Genomic DNA, 17890 nt, shown 5'->3' on the forward strand with positions numbered 1-17890 from the left:
TCTGTAACTTAGGCTCATTCCCTCCTTCCTCCTCCCACTTCAGTGCCTACCTGTATCCTAATGACCCTCCACCCCGGCGGGAGCAGCGTCCCTGGCATCTCGCAGCGCCAGCGTCGGGCCGGCCCTGGAGCAGGTGCGCAGCCAGGGTGTGTCGAGTGACTCTGGTGGGGCAGCCTCGGGGTCGTCTGTGACTGGCTAAGATGTCACTGATTCGTGGTGCTCTCGGTGAAGGCCACGCCCCAGAGCTTGGCTGTCCACAAGTAGGCCCTCAGACAGACAGTCTTTGACTCTGAGTTTTTAAAGAGCTTTCCTGGGGGGTTCGCTGGTGGCGCAGTGGTTAAGAATCCGCCTGCCAATGCAGGGGACACGGGTTCGAGCCCTGGTCCGGGAAGATCCCACATGCCGCGGAGCAGCTAAGCCCGTGCGCCACAACTACTGAGCCTGTGCTCTAGAGCCCGTGAGCCACACCTACTGAGCCTGTGTGCCACAACTGTTGAAGCCCGCGCGCCTAGAACCCGTGCTCTGAAACAAGAGAAGCCACGCAATGAGAAGCCTGCGCACCGCAAGGAAGAGTAGCCCCCGCTCGCCGCAACTAGAGAAAGCCCGCACACAGCAACGAAGACACAACACAGCCAAATATAAATTAAAAACAACAACAACAAAAAACATTCCTGGGGACTTCCCTGGCGGTCCAGTGGTTAAGACTCCACGCGTCCACTGCAGGAGGCATGGGTTTGATCCCTCGGGGAACTAAGATCCTGCATGCCGTGTGGCACGACCGAAAAAAAAAGCTTTCCTGACTGGTGTTGTAAAGGCAGCCTGGATAGAACCCGGAAGAGATGGCGTTGGTCCCCGGGGCCCATCTCTTTCTTTCGGGCGTTCCTGTATCTGCCCAGTGTCTCCAGCCTGTCTTCATGTTGGGACCCCGTCCTCCTAGGAGCGCTCTTCCCGGTTCTCTCTTTAAACCTTAGCTTTGCCCGTTCTTTGTCATCTTTCTTTCCCTTACCAGTGGGGGCGTTTTCTGTGCCTTCTGCAGAAGAAGTGACCTTTATGGGAACTCGGGGCTCTCGTGGGAGGCACTTCTAGTTGGGGGCCGCTTCGGGGCTCCTTCCTGACCCGTCCTGTGCTGTCCTTTGTCTGGACCCAACCCTCTCACCGAGCTGGGAGCCTCTGTTACATCGCAGTGTTGGAAGCTGTGACGCCTTGTTAGTTCTCAGTCATTCTTCTTCCATCTGAGTCCTTCCCGGCTGCTCAGGCATGTGGTCATCAGGATATGTACAAATTGGGCCCAGAGGACACCGCTCTTGGTCCCTGCCGTTGCCTACTGGTAACAAATTAGTCTTTCTTAAGTTTCATTTTCTTAATTTGGAGGATGATAAAAATGTCCGTCCTCTCCACATGAAGTATACTGAAATGTTCTGTGACGGTAGCAGTGCAGACTGTTATTTGGGGCGGGAGGGGTGGACTTGGACCTGTTTAAACGTTTATCGAGTGATGTTGGTCATCTGGGCGATGGGTGCTGAAGGCGTGCTTTTGCACCCTGAGCCTTCCCCCCATGCGCACCTGCTCCCCGGCACCTGGGCTGGGAGGGACTGGTCTGGTCCTTCCCCATCCTCGCTTGTCCCTAGCTCGCCCTCCCTCCCTCCCTCCCTCCTTCCTTCCTTCCTTCCTTCCTTCCTTTTAACACCTTTGTAGAGATATCATTTACGTAACATACATTTCACCCACTTAAAGTGTACAATTCAGTGTTTTTAGTATATTCACCCAGTTGTACCACCGTCACCACAGAGAGAGGCCCAGAACTCATACGCAATGATTCCCCATTCCCTCTTTCCAGCCCCTGGCAACTGCTAACATACCTTTCGTTTCTATAGATTTGCCTATTCTGGATGGTTCATGTGAATTGAATTATATGTGTGGTCCTTTGTGACTAGCTTCTCTGACTGACTGTGACGTTTTCAAGGGTCATCCATGTTGGAGCATCTCTTTTTATGACCTAATAATGAATATTCCATTGTATGGATAGGCACATTTGATTTATCCATTCATCAGTTGATGGACATTTGGACTGTTTCCACATTTTGGCTGTTATGAATAATACAGTACAAGTTTTTTGGGTAGACATGTTTCCATTTCTCTTGGGTGTGTACCTAGGAGTGGAATCGCAGGGTCATGTGGTCAATGTGGGACCTTTTGAAGACCTGCCAGGCGGTTTTCCAGAGCGGCTGCACCCATTCTCACTCCCATCCTCAGCGTGTGAGGGTTTCAGTTTCTCTGCGTCCTCGCCAACACATATTATCTTTAAATTTTTGCCCCCCTCCTGGCTGTGAAGTGGTACCTAATTGTGATTTTTTTTTTTTTTTTTTTTTAATTTTTTGGTCGCAGCTTGCGGCATGTAGGATCTTAGTTCTTGACCAGGGATCAAACCCCTGCCCCCTGCAGTGGAAGTGCAGAGTCTTGACCGCTGGACTGCCAGGGAAGTCCCTCTAATTGTGATTTTGATTTGCGTTTCTGTGGTGGCTAATGACGGTGAGCCTTCTTTTTGAAAGATTTCTGTGCACAGTGTAGGAAGCATGGGCTCGGGGGAGGCTTAGAGAAATGTGTCTTGGAGGAGCGCTCCAGGCACTGCATTCCCTGACCCTCTGAACGGCTGTGCCTGCAAACACCTCCCCTCTCAGAGCCAGAGCCATCTGTTTAAAACCCTAGAACACATTTCAGACTTTCAGGAAGGCACAAGGTGAATACAGGGCACGTAGACCACATCCACAGTTGATGCTGTCGTGTTCCTTTCCTGGGCCCAGCTGTTTAGTCTCACTTCCCCTGACCATCACGGTTCTGAATTTTGTGGTTACCCTGCACGCAGTAGGATTTTTGACCACTCATGTATGTACCCAAAAATGATATATTGTCTCATTTTTGCATTTAAAAAACTTCCTGTAAGTGGTGTCATACTGTGTGTACTCAGCATTTCACTATTATGTTAATGAACTTTCGCCATCTTGAATCTGGTGGCTGAAGTTCCTTCATGTTTGCTGTGGTTGGTATGCCATTATATGCGTACGATCTAGTTTGTTTATTCATTATTCAGTTGATAATGGACATCTAGATTTTTCTTAACATTTTTTCTCTTTGTGGTATTATGAACATCGCTGAACCTGTCTCCCTGTGTACTTGTGTAACTGTTTTTCCAGGGTGTGTACCTGGCAGTGGAACTATGTCACGTGGATCTGCTTTTTGGAAGGAATCATTAGGGTTCAGTGAATTACTGTAGTGTTTTAAAGCAGTACAATTTATAAAAAAGTTTATTGGTTAATATATTTTTTAAGGAAAGATTTCATTATTTGAAAGGAGGTATGTGTATTAATTGCCATTTATTCTTTAAAAAGGGCTTTAGTTGAAGCCTGTTTTTCTCTTTCCCTATGCAAAACCGAATAAAAATGTAATTTTAATAAGATAAAATGAGGTTCCTTTTAGTCTGAGCTTGAACTTTGTTGGAACATTTTCTGCTCAGTAAACACAAGTGGTTTGCCCATGAAGAATTAATGAGTTTCCTGCTGTCCTGGGAGGGAAAGGCCTGCAGTATGTGATAATGTTGCAGACTTTTGTGAAAATGACATGCAAATAGTGGGCTGTAGACCAGACTGCCTGCCGGCTTTGAGCCATGTTGAATACATTTGCGCATAATGGCAGAATGCAAGTGTTCAAGGAAAGATAGATTGATAGTATTGGTAAATGCTGTCTGTAGGTCACTGCAGTATTCACACTGCTGTTATATGGTTATCTCATTTCATACACATTCTTATTTCCATTTCCGGGATGAGGAAGGTAAAGCTCGGAACAATTACTTGGTTAACGCTCTTATCAGCTTTAAGCGTTGGGACTTGAACCCAGGCCTTTGGATTCTTACAACTGGAAACTTTCTACCAAGGTCAGGGAGGCATCCATGGAAATTTCAGGAAAGGAACCACGACAGATGGGTGGTGCTTGACCTAGGCAGGCTGATACTTTTTTTTTTTGGCCAAAAGAAAAGAAAAAAGAAAAGAAAGCTCCTGGGTGTCACTGGGAAGTCTTGAAGGCTGTGGCCTGAGTCCCTCACGTGTCTAGCAGTTGGGTGCAGGCTGTCACCTGGGACCCCCGCCAGCGCTGTTAGTTGTGGTGCCTACACGTACGCGCCCTCCATGTGGCTGGTGTGGGCTTCCTCACAGCATGGTGGCCAGGAGAACCAAGTGGAAGCTGTATTGCCTTTTAAAAACATTTCATCTTTACTGAGATTCACATATCATAATTCACCTATTTTAATTCACATACGCCACCATTCACTCATTTAAAGTGTAAAACTCAGTGATATTATATTGTATTGAAAAAGTTGTATAACTCTCACCACAGTCAATTTTAGAACGTGTTTACCATCTCAAAAAGAAACCCTGTACTCATTAGCGGTCACCCCGGCTTCCCACCCCCCAGCCCAGGAAACCGCTAATCTTCTTTGTCTCTATAGTATGATTTGTCCATTACAGACATTTCATATAAATGGAGTCGTATAATAATGTGGGGATTTTTTGGTGACTGGCTTCCTGTACTCAGCATAATGTTTTCAAGGTTCTTCATGTTGTAGCGTGTATCAGCATTTCATTTTATAGCTGAGTAATATTCCATTTTATGGGTATACCACATTTTGTTTACCTATCCATCTAGGGTGCAGCTTTTTTCTTTGCATGTGGTTATCTAGTTGTCCCAGCACCATTTGTTGAAAGACAGTTCTTTCTCCAGTGAAGGGTCTTGGCACCATTAAAAAAAAAAATCAATTGACTGTAAATGTGAGGAGTCTGGACTCTCAGTTCTATTCCGTTGATCTCTATGTTTATCCTTATGCCAGTACCATACTGACTTGATTACCGAATCTTTTAGTAAGTTTTGAAATCTGGAGGAGTGAGTCCTCCAACTTTGTTCTTTTTCAAGAGTGTTTTAACCTGGTCATTCTGGGTCTCTTGAGCTTCCATGTGAATTTCAGGGTCATCTTATTGATTTCTACGCAGAAGCTGCCTGGTATTTTGATAGGGATTGCATTGAGTCTGTAGTGAATTTAGAGAGTGCTGTAGTCTTAACAATATTACGTCTTCTAATACAAACATGGGTATTTTTCCATTGATTTAGGTTTTCTTTCAATTCTTTCAATAGTAGTTTTTAGTTTTCAGAGTATAAGTTTTATACATCTTTTGTTAATCTATTCCTAAACATATCATTCTTTTTGATGTTATTAAAAGTGGAGTTGTTTTTTAAATTTCATTTTTGGATTGTTCATTGCAAATGGATAGAAATACAATTAATATTTGTATGTTCGTCTTGTATGTTGAGGCCTTGCTGAATTTTTTAGTTTCACTACTTTTTTAGTGAATTCTTTAGTATTTTCTGTATATAAGATTATATCATCTAGTTAATTTTACTTCTTCGTTTCTAATCTGGATGGCTTTTATTCTCATTCTTGCCTAATTGCCCTAAGACCTCCAGTACAATATTGAACAAAAGTGGTGAGAATGGACATCCTTGTCTTGTTCCTGATCTTAGGGGGAAAACATTCTGTCATTCACCTTAGGTATGATGTTAGATATGGGTTTTTTGTAGATGTCTTTTATCAGGATGAGGACGTTTCCTTCTATTACTAGTTTGTTGAGCATCTTTATCATGAAGGGGTGTTGAGTTTTATCAGGTGCTTTTTCTGTGACTATTGAAATCATTGTGTGGTTTTGTCCTTTTTCCTATTGGCATTTTCAGGTTTTAAGCCAGCCTTGCGTTCCTTGGATAAATCCTACTTGGTCGTGATGTATAATCCTTTTTTAATGTTGTTGGATTTGGTTTGCTAGTATTTTGTTGAGGAGTTTTGTGTGTATACTTATAGGAGATACCGGTCTGTAGTTTTTTTTTTTTTTGGCCGCGCAGCTTGCAGGATCCTAGTTCCCTGACCAGGGATTAAACCCGGGACCACGGCAGTGAAAGCACTGAGTCTTAACTACTGGACCACCAGGGAATTCCCTATAGTTTTCTTTTGTGATGTTCTTGTCTGCTTTTGGTATCAGGGTAATTCTGGCCTCAGAGTGAATTGGGAAGTGGGTGGGCTCCTCCTTTTCTCCCCTTTACCAGAACAGCTCTGCTTCTGCCTGTGCTGTGTTTCTCTGTAAAAATTCTTTTGAAAAGTTGGTTTAGTGCTGAAACACCCCCCTTCACACACAAAATGAAACCTCACAGGACAACAAAACTGGAGCTACATGTGTTAACACTGACACACAAAAAAACCATCTTGAGAGAAAATAAAGCTGCAAAAAGATATATAAAGATGTGTATATTATAAAATAATATTAACTTAATCTTTACAAACATGCAGAATAATATCATAGGTTGCCTAGAGATGCACAAGTCTGCAGTAAAGGTATAAACACTTGTGTGAGAATTTTAAATGTCAGATTCAGCTTGGTAGTTACCTCATAGGACAGTAGAATTGGGGAGGGTTTCAAATCTATTGTATGACAAAATGATAGGGTTTTTGTTTTTGTTTTTCCGGCCGTGCAGCGAGGCTTGCAGGGGCTTAGTTCCCAGACCAGGGATCGACCCTGGCCCCCACAGCGAAAGCACCAAGCCCTAACCAGGGACCGCCAGGGAAGCCCCCAAATGATAGGGTTTTGGATGGAACCAAAGTGACACTGTGGTGTTTGTGTGGGTATTTATGTTCTAGGTGCTTTTAAGTTGGCCTTGCAACCTGCTAGCTGGGTGTGACCTCAGGCAGGCCACTTAAGCTTTCTGTCCCTCAGTTTCTCATAGCCATATCTGCCTGCTGGGTCATGAGGATAAGAGGAACGAACACACTGAGTTTGGAACGAAGCTAAATCTGTTCACCACGGCTGTTATGCTCTATGTTTTATTGTCTGCCGTATCTCATGCTGAAGAGCAAACAGGAATCTGGAGCAGATTCGGAGGCTGTTGGGAAAGGCTGAAGCTGAGCGGTTGGCACACAGTGGGGTGGGCATGGTGTTGTCCCTCCCCCTTCCTGTGTGTTTCTTGCCTTTGGGAGAAGCTCCTCCTCCAGGGCCCCTCCGGGCCCGACGTGACTGCCCCATGGGCCTTGCCCACCGCAGAGGTGTCCTCACGGGGCAAGTGGAGGGTCACTGCCTTGCTTTCGGATCACAACAAAGACAGGCCTCTTCAGAGCCCCTCCCCTCCTCTGTGGAGTGAGGGCTGGACTGGGGTCTTCAGGCCCCTCTGTACTCTGGTGTCCCAGGACCTCGAGGGGAGGTCTGACCTGGCACTTGCCTTCTCCTCACTCTGGTGACAGGCCACCAGCTGTGGCTTTCATTTCCCAACCATTTCACCCTCTCCCGTGCCTTCAGGGTCTTACTGTGTTGTTCTCTTTGCTTGGAATGTTCTGTCTACCTCACTCTTCCTATTCATTTCATAGGTCTCAGTTTAAGGGATTTTTCCTCAAGGAACCTTATTTGTTCCGTAAGACTGGGTTTAGGTACCCTTGTGGCATGTTATTGTAGGAATTCTCATGGAGCGTTACAATGCCCGTTCGGTTTTTGCTATTATAAGTAGACTGCAAGGTCCTTAAGAGTTTGGACTATAGTGTGCTCATCTGTGCCTGCCCAACACCCATCATAACGCCCATCACAAAGTGGCATTGTCAAATGTTTGTTAAATTTTGCTGAGAAGTTTTAGGATGTAAAAAAGAACATTTTACCTGATTTAAATATTGTGCTGCAGGCACAGGAATGGAAAACTGAATAGAAACGGCATAGGAAACTGAAAAAATGACCTATATATAATAATTTAATGTATTATTAAAGATGATATCCTCAAACCAGTGGCGGAAAGGGTAGGTTGTTTAATAAATTGGAATAATAGGTTACTTTTTAAAGAACTTTCCTACTAGGTAGTATATAGCAAAATAAAATAAATTTTAGGCGATTGAAAACACGGGTAAAAAATGAAACCACAGAAATATGAAACAAGCTCATATTTATGCAGTCTTAGGTGTTATGGACTTAGGTGTTATGTTTGTGTGCCCCCCCCCCAATTCATATGTTGAGATCCTAACCCCCAATGTGATGGCGTTAGGAAGTGGGGCCTTTGGGAGGTGATTATGTCATGAGGGTGGAGCCGTCATGAATGAGATTAGTGTCCTTATGAGAGAGACCCCAGAGGGCTCTCTCACCCATTCTGCCATGTAAGGATATAGGGAGAGGATGTCTGTCTGCACACCAGGAAGGGAGTTCTCCTCAGACACTAAAAGTGCAGATGCCTTGATCTTGGACTTCCCAGCCTGCATGACCATGAGACTTTGTTTATAAGCTGCTCAGTGCATGGTATTTTTTATTATAGCACCCTGAATGGACTAGGGCAGTAGGGGTGGGCTTTTCCAAGTATAGTCCTCAAAGCAGAACCCTCCGTAAAGGATAAAAGTGTGATGACTTAACATAAACCTTTAAGCCTCCCACATACCAGGAAAACAGATTTGCTACCTGTATTTGTTTTCCATTGCTGCCGAAACAAATTACCACAAACCTCCTGGCTAATAACAACACACATTTATTATCTTACAGTTCTGGAGGTCAGAAGTCTGCACACAGGTCTCACTGGGCTAAAACCAAGGTGTTGGCAGGGCTTTCTGGAGCCTCTAGGGGAGAAACCATCTCCTTACCTCTCCAGCTTCTCAAGGCTGCCTTGACTATGGCCCCCTTTCTGCATCTTCAAAGCCAGCCGTGCAGCCTCGCTCTGAGCCTTCCTCCATGGTCACGATCCGCCCCCCGACCACAGCCGGGGAGGTTTTCCACTTAAGGACTTGTGATTAGATTGAACCCACCTGAATAACGCAGGATGCGCTCCCAAGGTGTGTGCCCTTAGTCACATCTAAAAAGCCCCCTCTGCTGTGTTGTTACCGAGTCTAAGCTGGTACTGCTCGCCACACAACAGGCCAGTTATCGAGAGAAAAGTTGTTGGGACAGGGAGTAGCGACTTTATTCAGAAAGCCAGCAGACCAAGAGGATGGTGGGCTCGTGCCCGAAAGAGCCAGCTTGCCTGAGTTAGAATTCAGGCTCCTTTTATACGAAAAGGGGAGGGGGTAAAAGTCAAACGCTTCCTGGTTCCCATCAGCCCCCAGAGGGGATGTGTTCATTTCTTCCTGCCTGCGGTCATTCACAGGTGGGCCTGGGCAGGAGGTTTCCTGTGAGCTGAACAAAGGTATTTTAGCTTAACGCTCATGACCTGGGAGGCAGGGTTCCCAGAGATGGGCCACTATGTATAATTTAAGCTTACAGGCAACATCCCTTTAGTGATGAACTTGTGATAGGATACAAAGGTTCTTCCCTATTACTATTCCCCCGTCAGCATCCATTCAGCGGTCCTGTGGGAAAAGGAATGAAGACCATTCTGCTGAACGGAGGTGATGAATACTCCTTAGAATCTTCAGTTAGTCCTTTTTATCTACAACTGTTTGAGCCCGACGAAACCTCTTAGCACTTTGTTGTCTGGTTCGTAACTGAACTTGGGGTTTTGGTTCCAGTTCCCAATACATATACTAAATTCCGGTGCTATTTATTTGGACACAATTAAACAAATTGGTTACCTCTTCTCCAATGGGCAATGGAGATGGAATTCCCGTCTACTTCGGTTGGATGGCCAGGCCTGTTGGAGGTAAACTCATGAATAAATAGCGCCCGAAGTTTTAATGGGATTGGCCACCGCTAGGTCTTTAGCATTTATAGATTCTCCTGCCTGGGCACACACCTGCAATGGCCTGCCATGCAATATTCTAAAGGGGCTTAATTTAAGCCCGCTTCTGGCAGCCACTGATCCGTAGCAGCGCAACTGGCAAGGCCTTATCCCAAGTTCAGTGTCTCTTGACATGTTTTAGCGACGTTCCTTTTTAATGTATGATTCATTTTCTTGGTTTTTCCTGTTGATTGTGGTCTCCAGGATGAATGTTGTTTTAATGCCGTCATCCAAATCGGGATAATTTCCCTACGGAGGGCTTTAACCACGTCAGAGATTTTCTGTCCAGGTGGCATATGTTTCCACCCATCCTGAAAGAGCGTCCACACAAACACTAGCAGGTGTCTGAAATTTCTTGCAGTTCAAGGCATTTGAGGAAAGTCTGTTTTTCAGTCCTCGGTGGGGCAGGTTCCTCTGTGTTGAGTCTCCATCTGGGGAGGTCTGACAGCAGGCTCTGGGTTATTTTTAAAGACCTTGGGGGAAAGACCTCTGTCTCCTTTTCTGGGATTTTCATGAGCTCCATCTGTAGGCTTAAAGCGTGTTCTGGGGGTCTTCCCTGGCGGTCCCGTGGTTAGGACTGCGCTTCCACTGCCGCGGGCCCGGATTCGATCCCTTGTTGGAGAACTAAGATCCCACGAGCTACGTGCTGCGGCAAAAAAAAAAAAAGCGTGTGTTCTGGACTCTGATGTCAACGCGTTTTGGTGAAAAACTTCAGGGTGAGGTCTGTCAGAAAGACAGTCAGCTCATTTCCCACGGTCGGTTTTACCTGGGGCTCCTGTGGGGAATTAGGCGCCTCAAGTCCAAGGGAGCCCCTGGGCCTCTTCCGAGCGTTCCTGTCTTTCTACCGTGCGAGAGGCTCTTGCCCTGACTGTTGTGTTTTCGCCGAGGGCAGTCTGTTTGCCAGTGTTCCTCCTCCTCACGGCACGCTGTTCTTTCCCCAGTGAGGGCTCACCCCTCCTTGCGGGAATCCAGCGCCACTGCCAAAAAAGTGGCGTGTCGTCTCGCGTCTTCTTTCTTCTGCCGTTGTTCCCTGTTGAACACTTTAAGAGCAACATCTACCAATCGAGAAGGGTTCATTCCAAATTCACCGTCTCATTTCCACAACTTTCTCCTGATATCTGAAGCGCTTTGCTCCAAAAGGTCAGATTTACCATTCTAATATTTTCAGGGACCTCGGGATCTGCATTAGTGTGACGTCTGTAGGCCTGATAAATCCTCTCCAAAAATTCAGAGAGGTCTTCATTTGTTTTGCTGAATTTCTTGAATATTGTTCAAACTCTTTAACGTCGGTTTCCCTTTTCAAAGCCCTGCCAAAATGGGGCCTTCCTCCCTCACTGGGGTCCCCATTTGGCTCAGCTGTGGGTGCTGCCAGGCGGGCTTCAGGTGCAGAGGGCCCTCCCTGTAACGAGGGTTGCCATCTTTCCAGTTAGAGAAGTCTGAGAAACCCAGCCAGCTGGTCATTTGCATTTAGTCCCCCTGTGAGAGAATGGCATAAGGGAAATAGCCATGATGTCCCGAAGTGGCTCCTGGCCCAAATTGGGTGCCCTGTCGGGTCTTAGATGGCGATACCAGACCTAGTCCCTGTGCCCCAGAAGCTAACACAGGCTTTTCTAATTGATCCCTAGAAGGAGGGGAGGTCCTGAGCCCCAGTGTCGGGAACGAGAGGTAGTGGACGGGGTGGATATATTGGCAGAACCGCCAGAGTGGCTGGGACGCCAGCTCAGCCAGGGGAGTGAAGGTTTGAAGCAATGTGTGCCCATTCTCAGTCCCTTCCTTATTTTCCCTGATAACAGTACCAGTGCTTGCACATAAAGGATTTCATCTTTCTTCCCTGCTTTTCTCCACACAATAGCTATAGAGTCGTTCAAAAGCCACTTAAAACCATAGATAGCAGTTGATCATCTAACCATTAAAAGGTTGCCTTTTTGCTTTGGCATCAACCAGCTGGGATTACAGTGCAGTTGAACAAAAACTTGATTACTGCTGTGGCAAACAATTTAAGATAATTTCTATAATTATGACTGATGTCTTTACCAGGATATACCAGAATTTTAGGAGTTCCATATAATTTCTAGAATATAACATTTACCCATGTGATACGATCTAAGAGGTTTTATCATCACTCATTTGACAGTGCCTCTCCTGCAGTTCGACACACCACATAAGCCCAATGAGTTTAATATTCCTCTCTCTGAGATGGAGGGAAAACAAGTAATTTGAGGTGTTCCAGGGACCCTCCGGAAAATCCAAAAGTTAGCCAGAGGTCAAATGAACCCCACTTAGAACTTGATCTTTGGGAAGTTTGTCAAAAATATCAAAACATTTTTAACCAGTGATAATAAAAGATCTCAATGGCAAATACAGATCTCTTAAACTCACATTCTTTTACCAAAAGCAGTTCAATATTTTAAGAAAACTTTGTCCTCTTAGAGAACCAAATTCAGGTCTTGTACCACTTTACCTCTGAGATTTTAATTAAGTTCAATCTTATCTTAGAACTTGTTTAGTTTTCAGTTATGGAAATCTGGAGAGACTATTCCAGACAGACATTCCCAGAACATTATTCCTGCAGTTTACCCAAAACTCTCTACTTCATTTACCTCTATTTTACTTACTTAAAAGCTTCGTCACACTGTTATTTTTCTTGCTGACAAACTTTGTAATAGGGATAAGGTCTTATTTGATTTCTAGTAAACCCAGGTACAGTGAAAGTATTCTACTTAGTGGTGATGACTCTAAAGTCATATCTGTATCAAACCAACAAGCTTAAGCTAACCTTAACACCAGATGTTAATACTGAGTATTTCCTAGATCGCGTGAACCTGAAACTCATTCTGGCCAGTTTCTTTTATATTTGAGTATTTATAAGCACTTAATTTCCTTTAAGCCAATTAAGTAGAGCTCTCTTACAGATTAATTTTGGCAATGCCACACATCTATAAATCATGTGCAAACACAAACAAACACAGGGACCTCATAGTTCCCATTCCAAAATTCTAGCCGTGAATCAGGTACAACAATGTAAAACCCATCAGTTATAAAAGAGGTTGGATTCAAATTGGGTTTCTGGCAAATGGGACAAATCAAGGTCACCTGTATACTATAGCTAAACCCTTTTTACTAGTATTTATGGAAAAGACACTTCTATTTGTAGCTTTTGGTGATTTTAGGAACCAAGTGGAACCTTTCTCTTTTTCCTCGAATGTCCCACTCTTGGACAAGGACAGGTTTTTTTTTCCTGTTCCTTTCCTCCATTTAATATCAGTAAAAGTTTTAAGCATCACAAAACTGATTTGGCTGTTAGTGGAGAAACAGTACCAAACAAAATGAAACAAAAAAACCAAAAGAACAAACAAAATCCTAAATAAACCCTCAAGTTTGGTCTTGGGGTTTTACATATACCAAGGACACAGGAGACCATCAGGAGACCATAAACGGCATGTTAACACAGCAAGAGTAGCAGTACAGGGTGCACAGGGTCCCAAGATAACCCTTTCTAAACCCCCTGTGGAGATCCTAACAGGTACTGTGGCCACACGTTGTTACAATATCGTCTTCCACTCACCCATGCTTCAGAGCTGTAATCAGATCCCTTATCCAAAATGCACCTCAGAGGACTTTCTTTAGGGATAGTTGAAACATTCCCCCCTTTTCAAGACAAAACACAAAGGGCACACACAAATGCTAGCATCCAAAGAAACCAACGAACCGGTTCACAAATCGGGTAGGAGTCCAACAACTCTTTCCACTCTCCGACAGGGTACTCCACTCAAATACAAAACAAATTGGCTTATTCCAGTGAAAAAGCCCCAAACGGAGAGGAAATAAAGTTTCCGGCTGTGCACACCGGAGCGACTTAACCCTACTGTATGGAGCCCGTCGGCTCCCAAAATGTTGATTCCTTGATCCAACTGCCAAGCGCTGGGGTAGCCGGTGTCGTTTCAGGGAGCTTTGGAGGGCAGATCCTCAGAATAAGTGGTCCTGGCAGCTTCTAGGGCCTTACCCGGAAGTTCCCCGACTGGGGCGGCTGGCCACGAGAGCAGCAAGGCTCCTAGATGGCTTCCCAAAATTTGTTACCGAGTTCCAGCTCGTACTCCTCACTGTGTGACAGGCCAATAATTGAGAGGCGAGTTGTTGGGACAGGGAGTAATGACTTTATTCAGAAAGCCAGCAGACCAAGAAGATGGTGGGCTCATGCCCCCAAAGAACCATCCTGCCTGAGTTAGAATTCAGGCTCCTTTTATACGAACAGGGGAGGGGGTAAAGTCAAACATTTCCTGGTTCCCATCAGCCCCCAGAGAGGATGTGTTCATTTCTTCCTGCCTGCAGTCATTCACAGGTGGGCCTGGTCAGGAGGTTTCCTGTGAGCTAAACAAAGGTATTTTAGCTTAATGCTCATGACCTGGGAGGCAGGGTTCCCAGAGATGGGCCACTATGTATAATTTAAGCTTATAGGCAACAGCCCTTTAGTGATGAACTTGTGATAGAATATAAAAAGGTTCTTCCCTGTGACAGTGTGAGGTGACACGTTCACAGGTGCTGGGATTGGTAGGTGACGTTTTTTGGGGCCCTTATTCTGCCCACCTCACTGCCTCAGTGACAAAGGAATCCTCTGTTTACAGAGAGGTTTTTACAAATCAGTGAGAAAAGGGTGAACAGCCCCTTAGAAAAATGGACAAAGGGTCCGAACAGGCAGTTTACAAAAAGAAGCAGCACAGATGAGCAAAATATGTTTCAAGATCGCTCAGCCTCCCCAATGATCGAGAAGGTGCACAAGCAGCATTGAGACCCCTTTTCTCCCATCAGATAGCAATGATTCATGGTCCCTACTGTGGGCCCTTGAATAACACGGGTTTGAACCGCGTGGGTCCACTTACAAGCGGGTGTTTTTCAGGAGTAAATACTGCAGCCCTGCACCATCTGGGTGGGCTGAAGCTGTGCGTGCAGAACTGCAGGTAGGAGGAGCCGTGGACACGGAGGGCCGGCTGGAAGCAACGCTCGGATTTTCAACTGTGCGGCGGGTCGGTGCCCACACACCGCATTGTTCAGGGGCCAGCCGTTTATACCTACGGTCCATACGGGCATCCTTTGTGTCCCAGGCCTGCCTTCTCTGGGACTTCATCCTCTAGAAGTTATATTTGTGTGAAAGTATTGTCCCCAGAGAAGTTCATTGCTGCTTTTATAATCACACACAATTTTAAACAAGTTAAATATCTCACGGTCAACACTGGTTAAACAAATTACCGTGTAACCATATGGTGGGACAGTGTGAAATTAGAGGGGAGATTGTCCAGGGAGGTGGTACTCATATTATTAAGATTTGTAAAAAACTTACAAAACTTGAAAATAATTATAGATTTATGGGAGTTGCAGAGAAAGGTATGGGGAAATCCCACGTGCCCTCAGTATTATGTTTTTAAATGTGCATAAGCTGCGTATATTTTTCGTGTGTATCACATAATATATATAAAGTAAATAAATGGATTTAAGTAAATTGAAGAACAGTAATATGGGGAAATAGTTGTGATACATTACTAAGTAAACAAGGTAGGAATTCATTCTGTTTTAAAAAGCTAAGAAGACTTCATCTATATACTGAACACCTGAGTGTCTGTGTCTGTCTTTACACACACGCACCCTGCGAGGCTCTGCGTCAGTGTCACAGTGGCTGTCTGTTCCACGTGGACCGCGTCACTTAGGACTGTGAGTGCCTGTGGCGTCAACAAACAGGGGCTTGTTCATTTCATGCCATGAAGTCCGAGATCCAAGGTCGGGCTGGCAGCTCTCAAACCTGCTGGAGACCCGCGCTCTCCCCATCTCCGCCGCCACCCCCCCACCCCACTGCCCTTCTTCCAGGGAGGCTTTAGTTTTAACTCGTGTTTATTTCTCTCGGGGGCAGGATGGCTGAGGCACCTCTTGGCCTCATGTGTGTGTTCCGGGCCAGAAGAAGGGGAAAGCTAAGGGCCAGGGGTGTGCCAGCTAAGCGTTTCTCCTTTGTCTCTTTCTGACCGCTGGCCCCGGGTCCCGCGGCTGCCCCTGGCTGGGCATCGAGAGGAGGAAGGGGCGTGGGTGAGGTCGCTCCGCTGACCAGCGTGCTGGCGGGTTACTCTGTTTCCGTCTCTTTTCCAGATCTACTCTGATGAACACAGACTTCATAGTGAAACCATGAAGTCTTTTAACAAAATTATATTTCTCTTCTCTTTGTAATTCTGTATTCCATCTTTAGACAGAATGGTACCAGAGGAGAACTTCGCGATGGGCGTTTCATGGTCAGTCTTTTAGTCTGAGGGCAGAGGCTGCGGGAAGCCTCACCAACTCCCCTAGTCGATGCCCGAGGCTCTGTGGTGACACCCTTGGGGCCGTGGGTCCCTCAGTGAGGCCCGTTTGCAGGGAGGCTGAATGCCCTGCTTGTGTGCGGGGCGTGGGCTTGCACGGCGCCATTCATTCCTTCCAGACGCGCCCTCGTGACCCTGCGGTGGCCGGAGTTGCTCCCTCAGGCGCGGGTTCAAGGAGCTGGTCTTCTTCCTGAGTCAGTGGGGGGCTCCTGGGAAAGCCGAGGAGAAGCTAATTTGTTTTCCTTTCTTTCTGAATAGCATCCAGCATGTGTATGGCGCCCAGCACCCCCCATTTGATCCACTGTTACATGGCACGTAAGTGACGCCTCCAATCTCGCAAGGCTGTTCTCATCTCAGGCCAGGTTTTGGGGGGCTGTGGTGACCCCCCCCAGCTCCTTGGAATTCCCGAGGGGGAGGAAAGTGGGCTTTCACTCAGCCAACAGGCATCAAGCAGTTGCTTTGTGTGAGGCGCTGCTGGCCTTGCATAGCCCATCCTCGGAGGAGGGCAAACGTGGAAGCCATGGCCCAAGGCGGGCAGCCTGTGCGGGGTCATGGGCTGCCTGTGGGCCAGGGCGGGGCTGGCAATTCTTTGTGAGCTTAGATCGGGAGACAGGCTTCTTAGAACACACCAAAAGCAACAACAGCAAAAGGATAAATTGGACGTCATCAAAATTAAAACCTTTTGTGCTTCAAAGGACACACCATCAAAAAAGTAGAAAACCCGCAGGAGAAATTTTTTGCAGACCATGTAGCTGATAAGGGTTAATTGACTTCCCCTGCTCTCTGCCCACTGCCCGCAGCTTGCCCGTGTCTGGGCTCCTCCAGCAGGGGCGGATGTGGGGCAGGGCTGGCCCTGGAGGACCACACGTGTCGGATAAGCTCCCGACACTCCGTGGGGCCAGTGTTGTGTGTCGTCATGCTGTGGGCATCCTTGAAATTGTCCCGTGTCCAGGTCCACCTGCCAAGGGCCTGTGTCCCGCGAACAGTCTCTCCTGACCCACACCGCCAGCTGCTGCCTTAGGGGGTCTGCGGAGGTGTCGGGGTGAGAGGGTGTTTGTGGGTCAGCGGGGCAGGGCTGTGCACTATCGCTGGGCGGTGCTGTGTGTCCTCATACATTGGTCTGTGGGGCGAACACGCAGCGTGACTCTCCCAGAAAACCTCTCCTCCTTCCCTGTCACTGCATCCTGTGAGCTTTGTCTCATTCTGGATGTCTCTGCATCGTGTTTGCTTTTTCACTTCACTCTCGGCTCGCTTGTGTACCTTTTCACCCGGGGTCTCCTCTCTGACCGGTCGTGGGTGACCACGCTCAGCCCCCTGAGGCGCAAGTAAAAGCTGCCTTTGCTTTGCAGCTTGCTCAAGGCCACACCCAAGGTGCCGACCACGCCGGTGAAGGCCAAGCGAGTCAGCACCTTCCAGGAGTTTGAGAGCAACACCAGCGACGCCTGGGATGCCGGCGAGGATGACGACGAGCTCCTGGCCATGGCGGCCGAGAGCCTGAACACCGCGGTCGTCATGGAGACGGCCAACCGCGTTCTGCGCAACCACAGCCAGCGGCAGGGCTGCCACAAGCCGCCGGGGGCTCTGGGGCCCGAGCAGAAGCCAAAGCCTTCGGTGGAGCCTCCTTCGGTCCCGAGTGGTGACCTCCGGCTGGTGAAGTCTGTCAGCGAGAGCCGCACGTCCTGTCCCGCAGGTGGGAGGCGAGGGCTGCAGAGCTGGGGCCCATCTCCAGAAAGCGGGGCTGGAGGCCGCTCACCAGGGTGGGGAGGGCCCCATCCTCCCGCGCAGCAAGGGTCCCC

General features: G+C 47.0%; 1 protein-coding gene across 6 annotated transcripts in view; it reads left to right on the plus strand.

Annotated features, from left to right (window-relative positions):
* The window catches only part of TBC1D22A (TBC1 domain family member 22A), a 314445-nt gene that overhangs the window by 12111 nt on the left and 284444 nt on the right, over window positions 1-17890 (plus strand). For 4 of the 6 annotated variants that reach the window (XM_082350602.1, XM_082350601.1, XM_082350604.1 and 1 more), the window contains exons 2-3: window positions 16353-16409; window positions 17444-17784. In XM_082350602.1, the coding sequence (XP_082206728.1) occupies window positions 16353-16409; window positions 17444-17784 (398 nt within the window). The remainder of the gene's footprint in view (window positions 1-16352; window positions 16410-17443; window positions 17785-17890) is intronic. The other 2 variants (XM_082350603.1, XM_082350606.1) reach the window with 1 other exon arrangement.

The sequence above is a fragment of the Balaenoptera borealis genome (genome assembly GCF_965194805.1).
Source record: "Balaenoptera borealis genome assembly, chromosome: 13".
Lineage (NCBI taxonomy): Eukaryota > Metazoa > Chordata > Mammalia > Artiodactyla > Balaenopteridae > Balaenoptera > Balaenoptera borealis.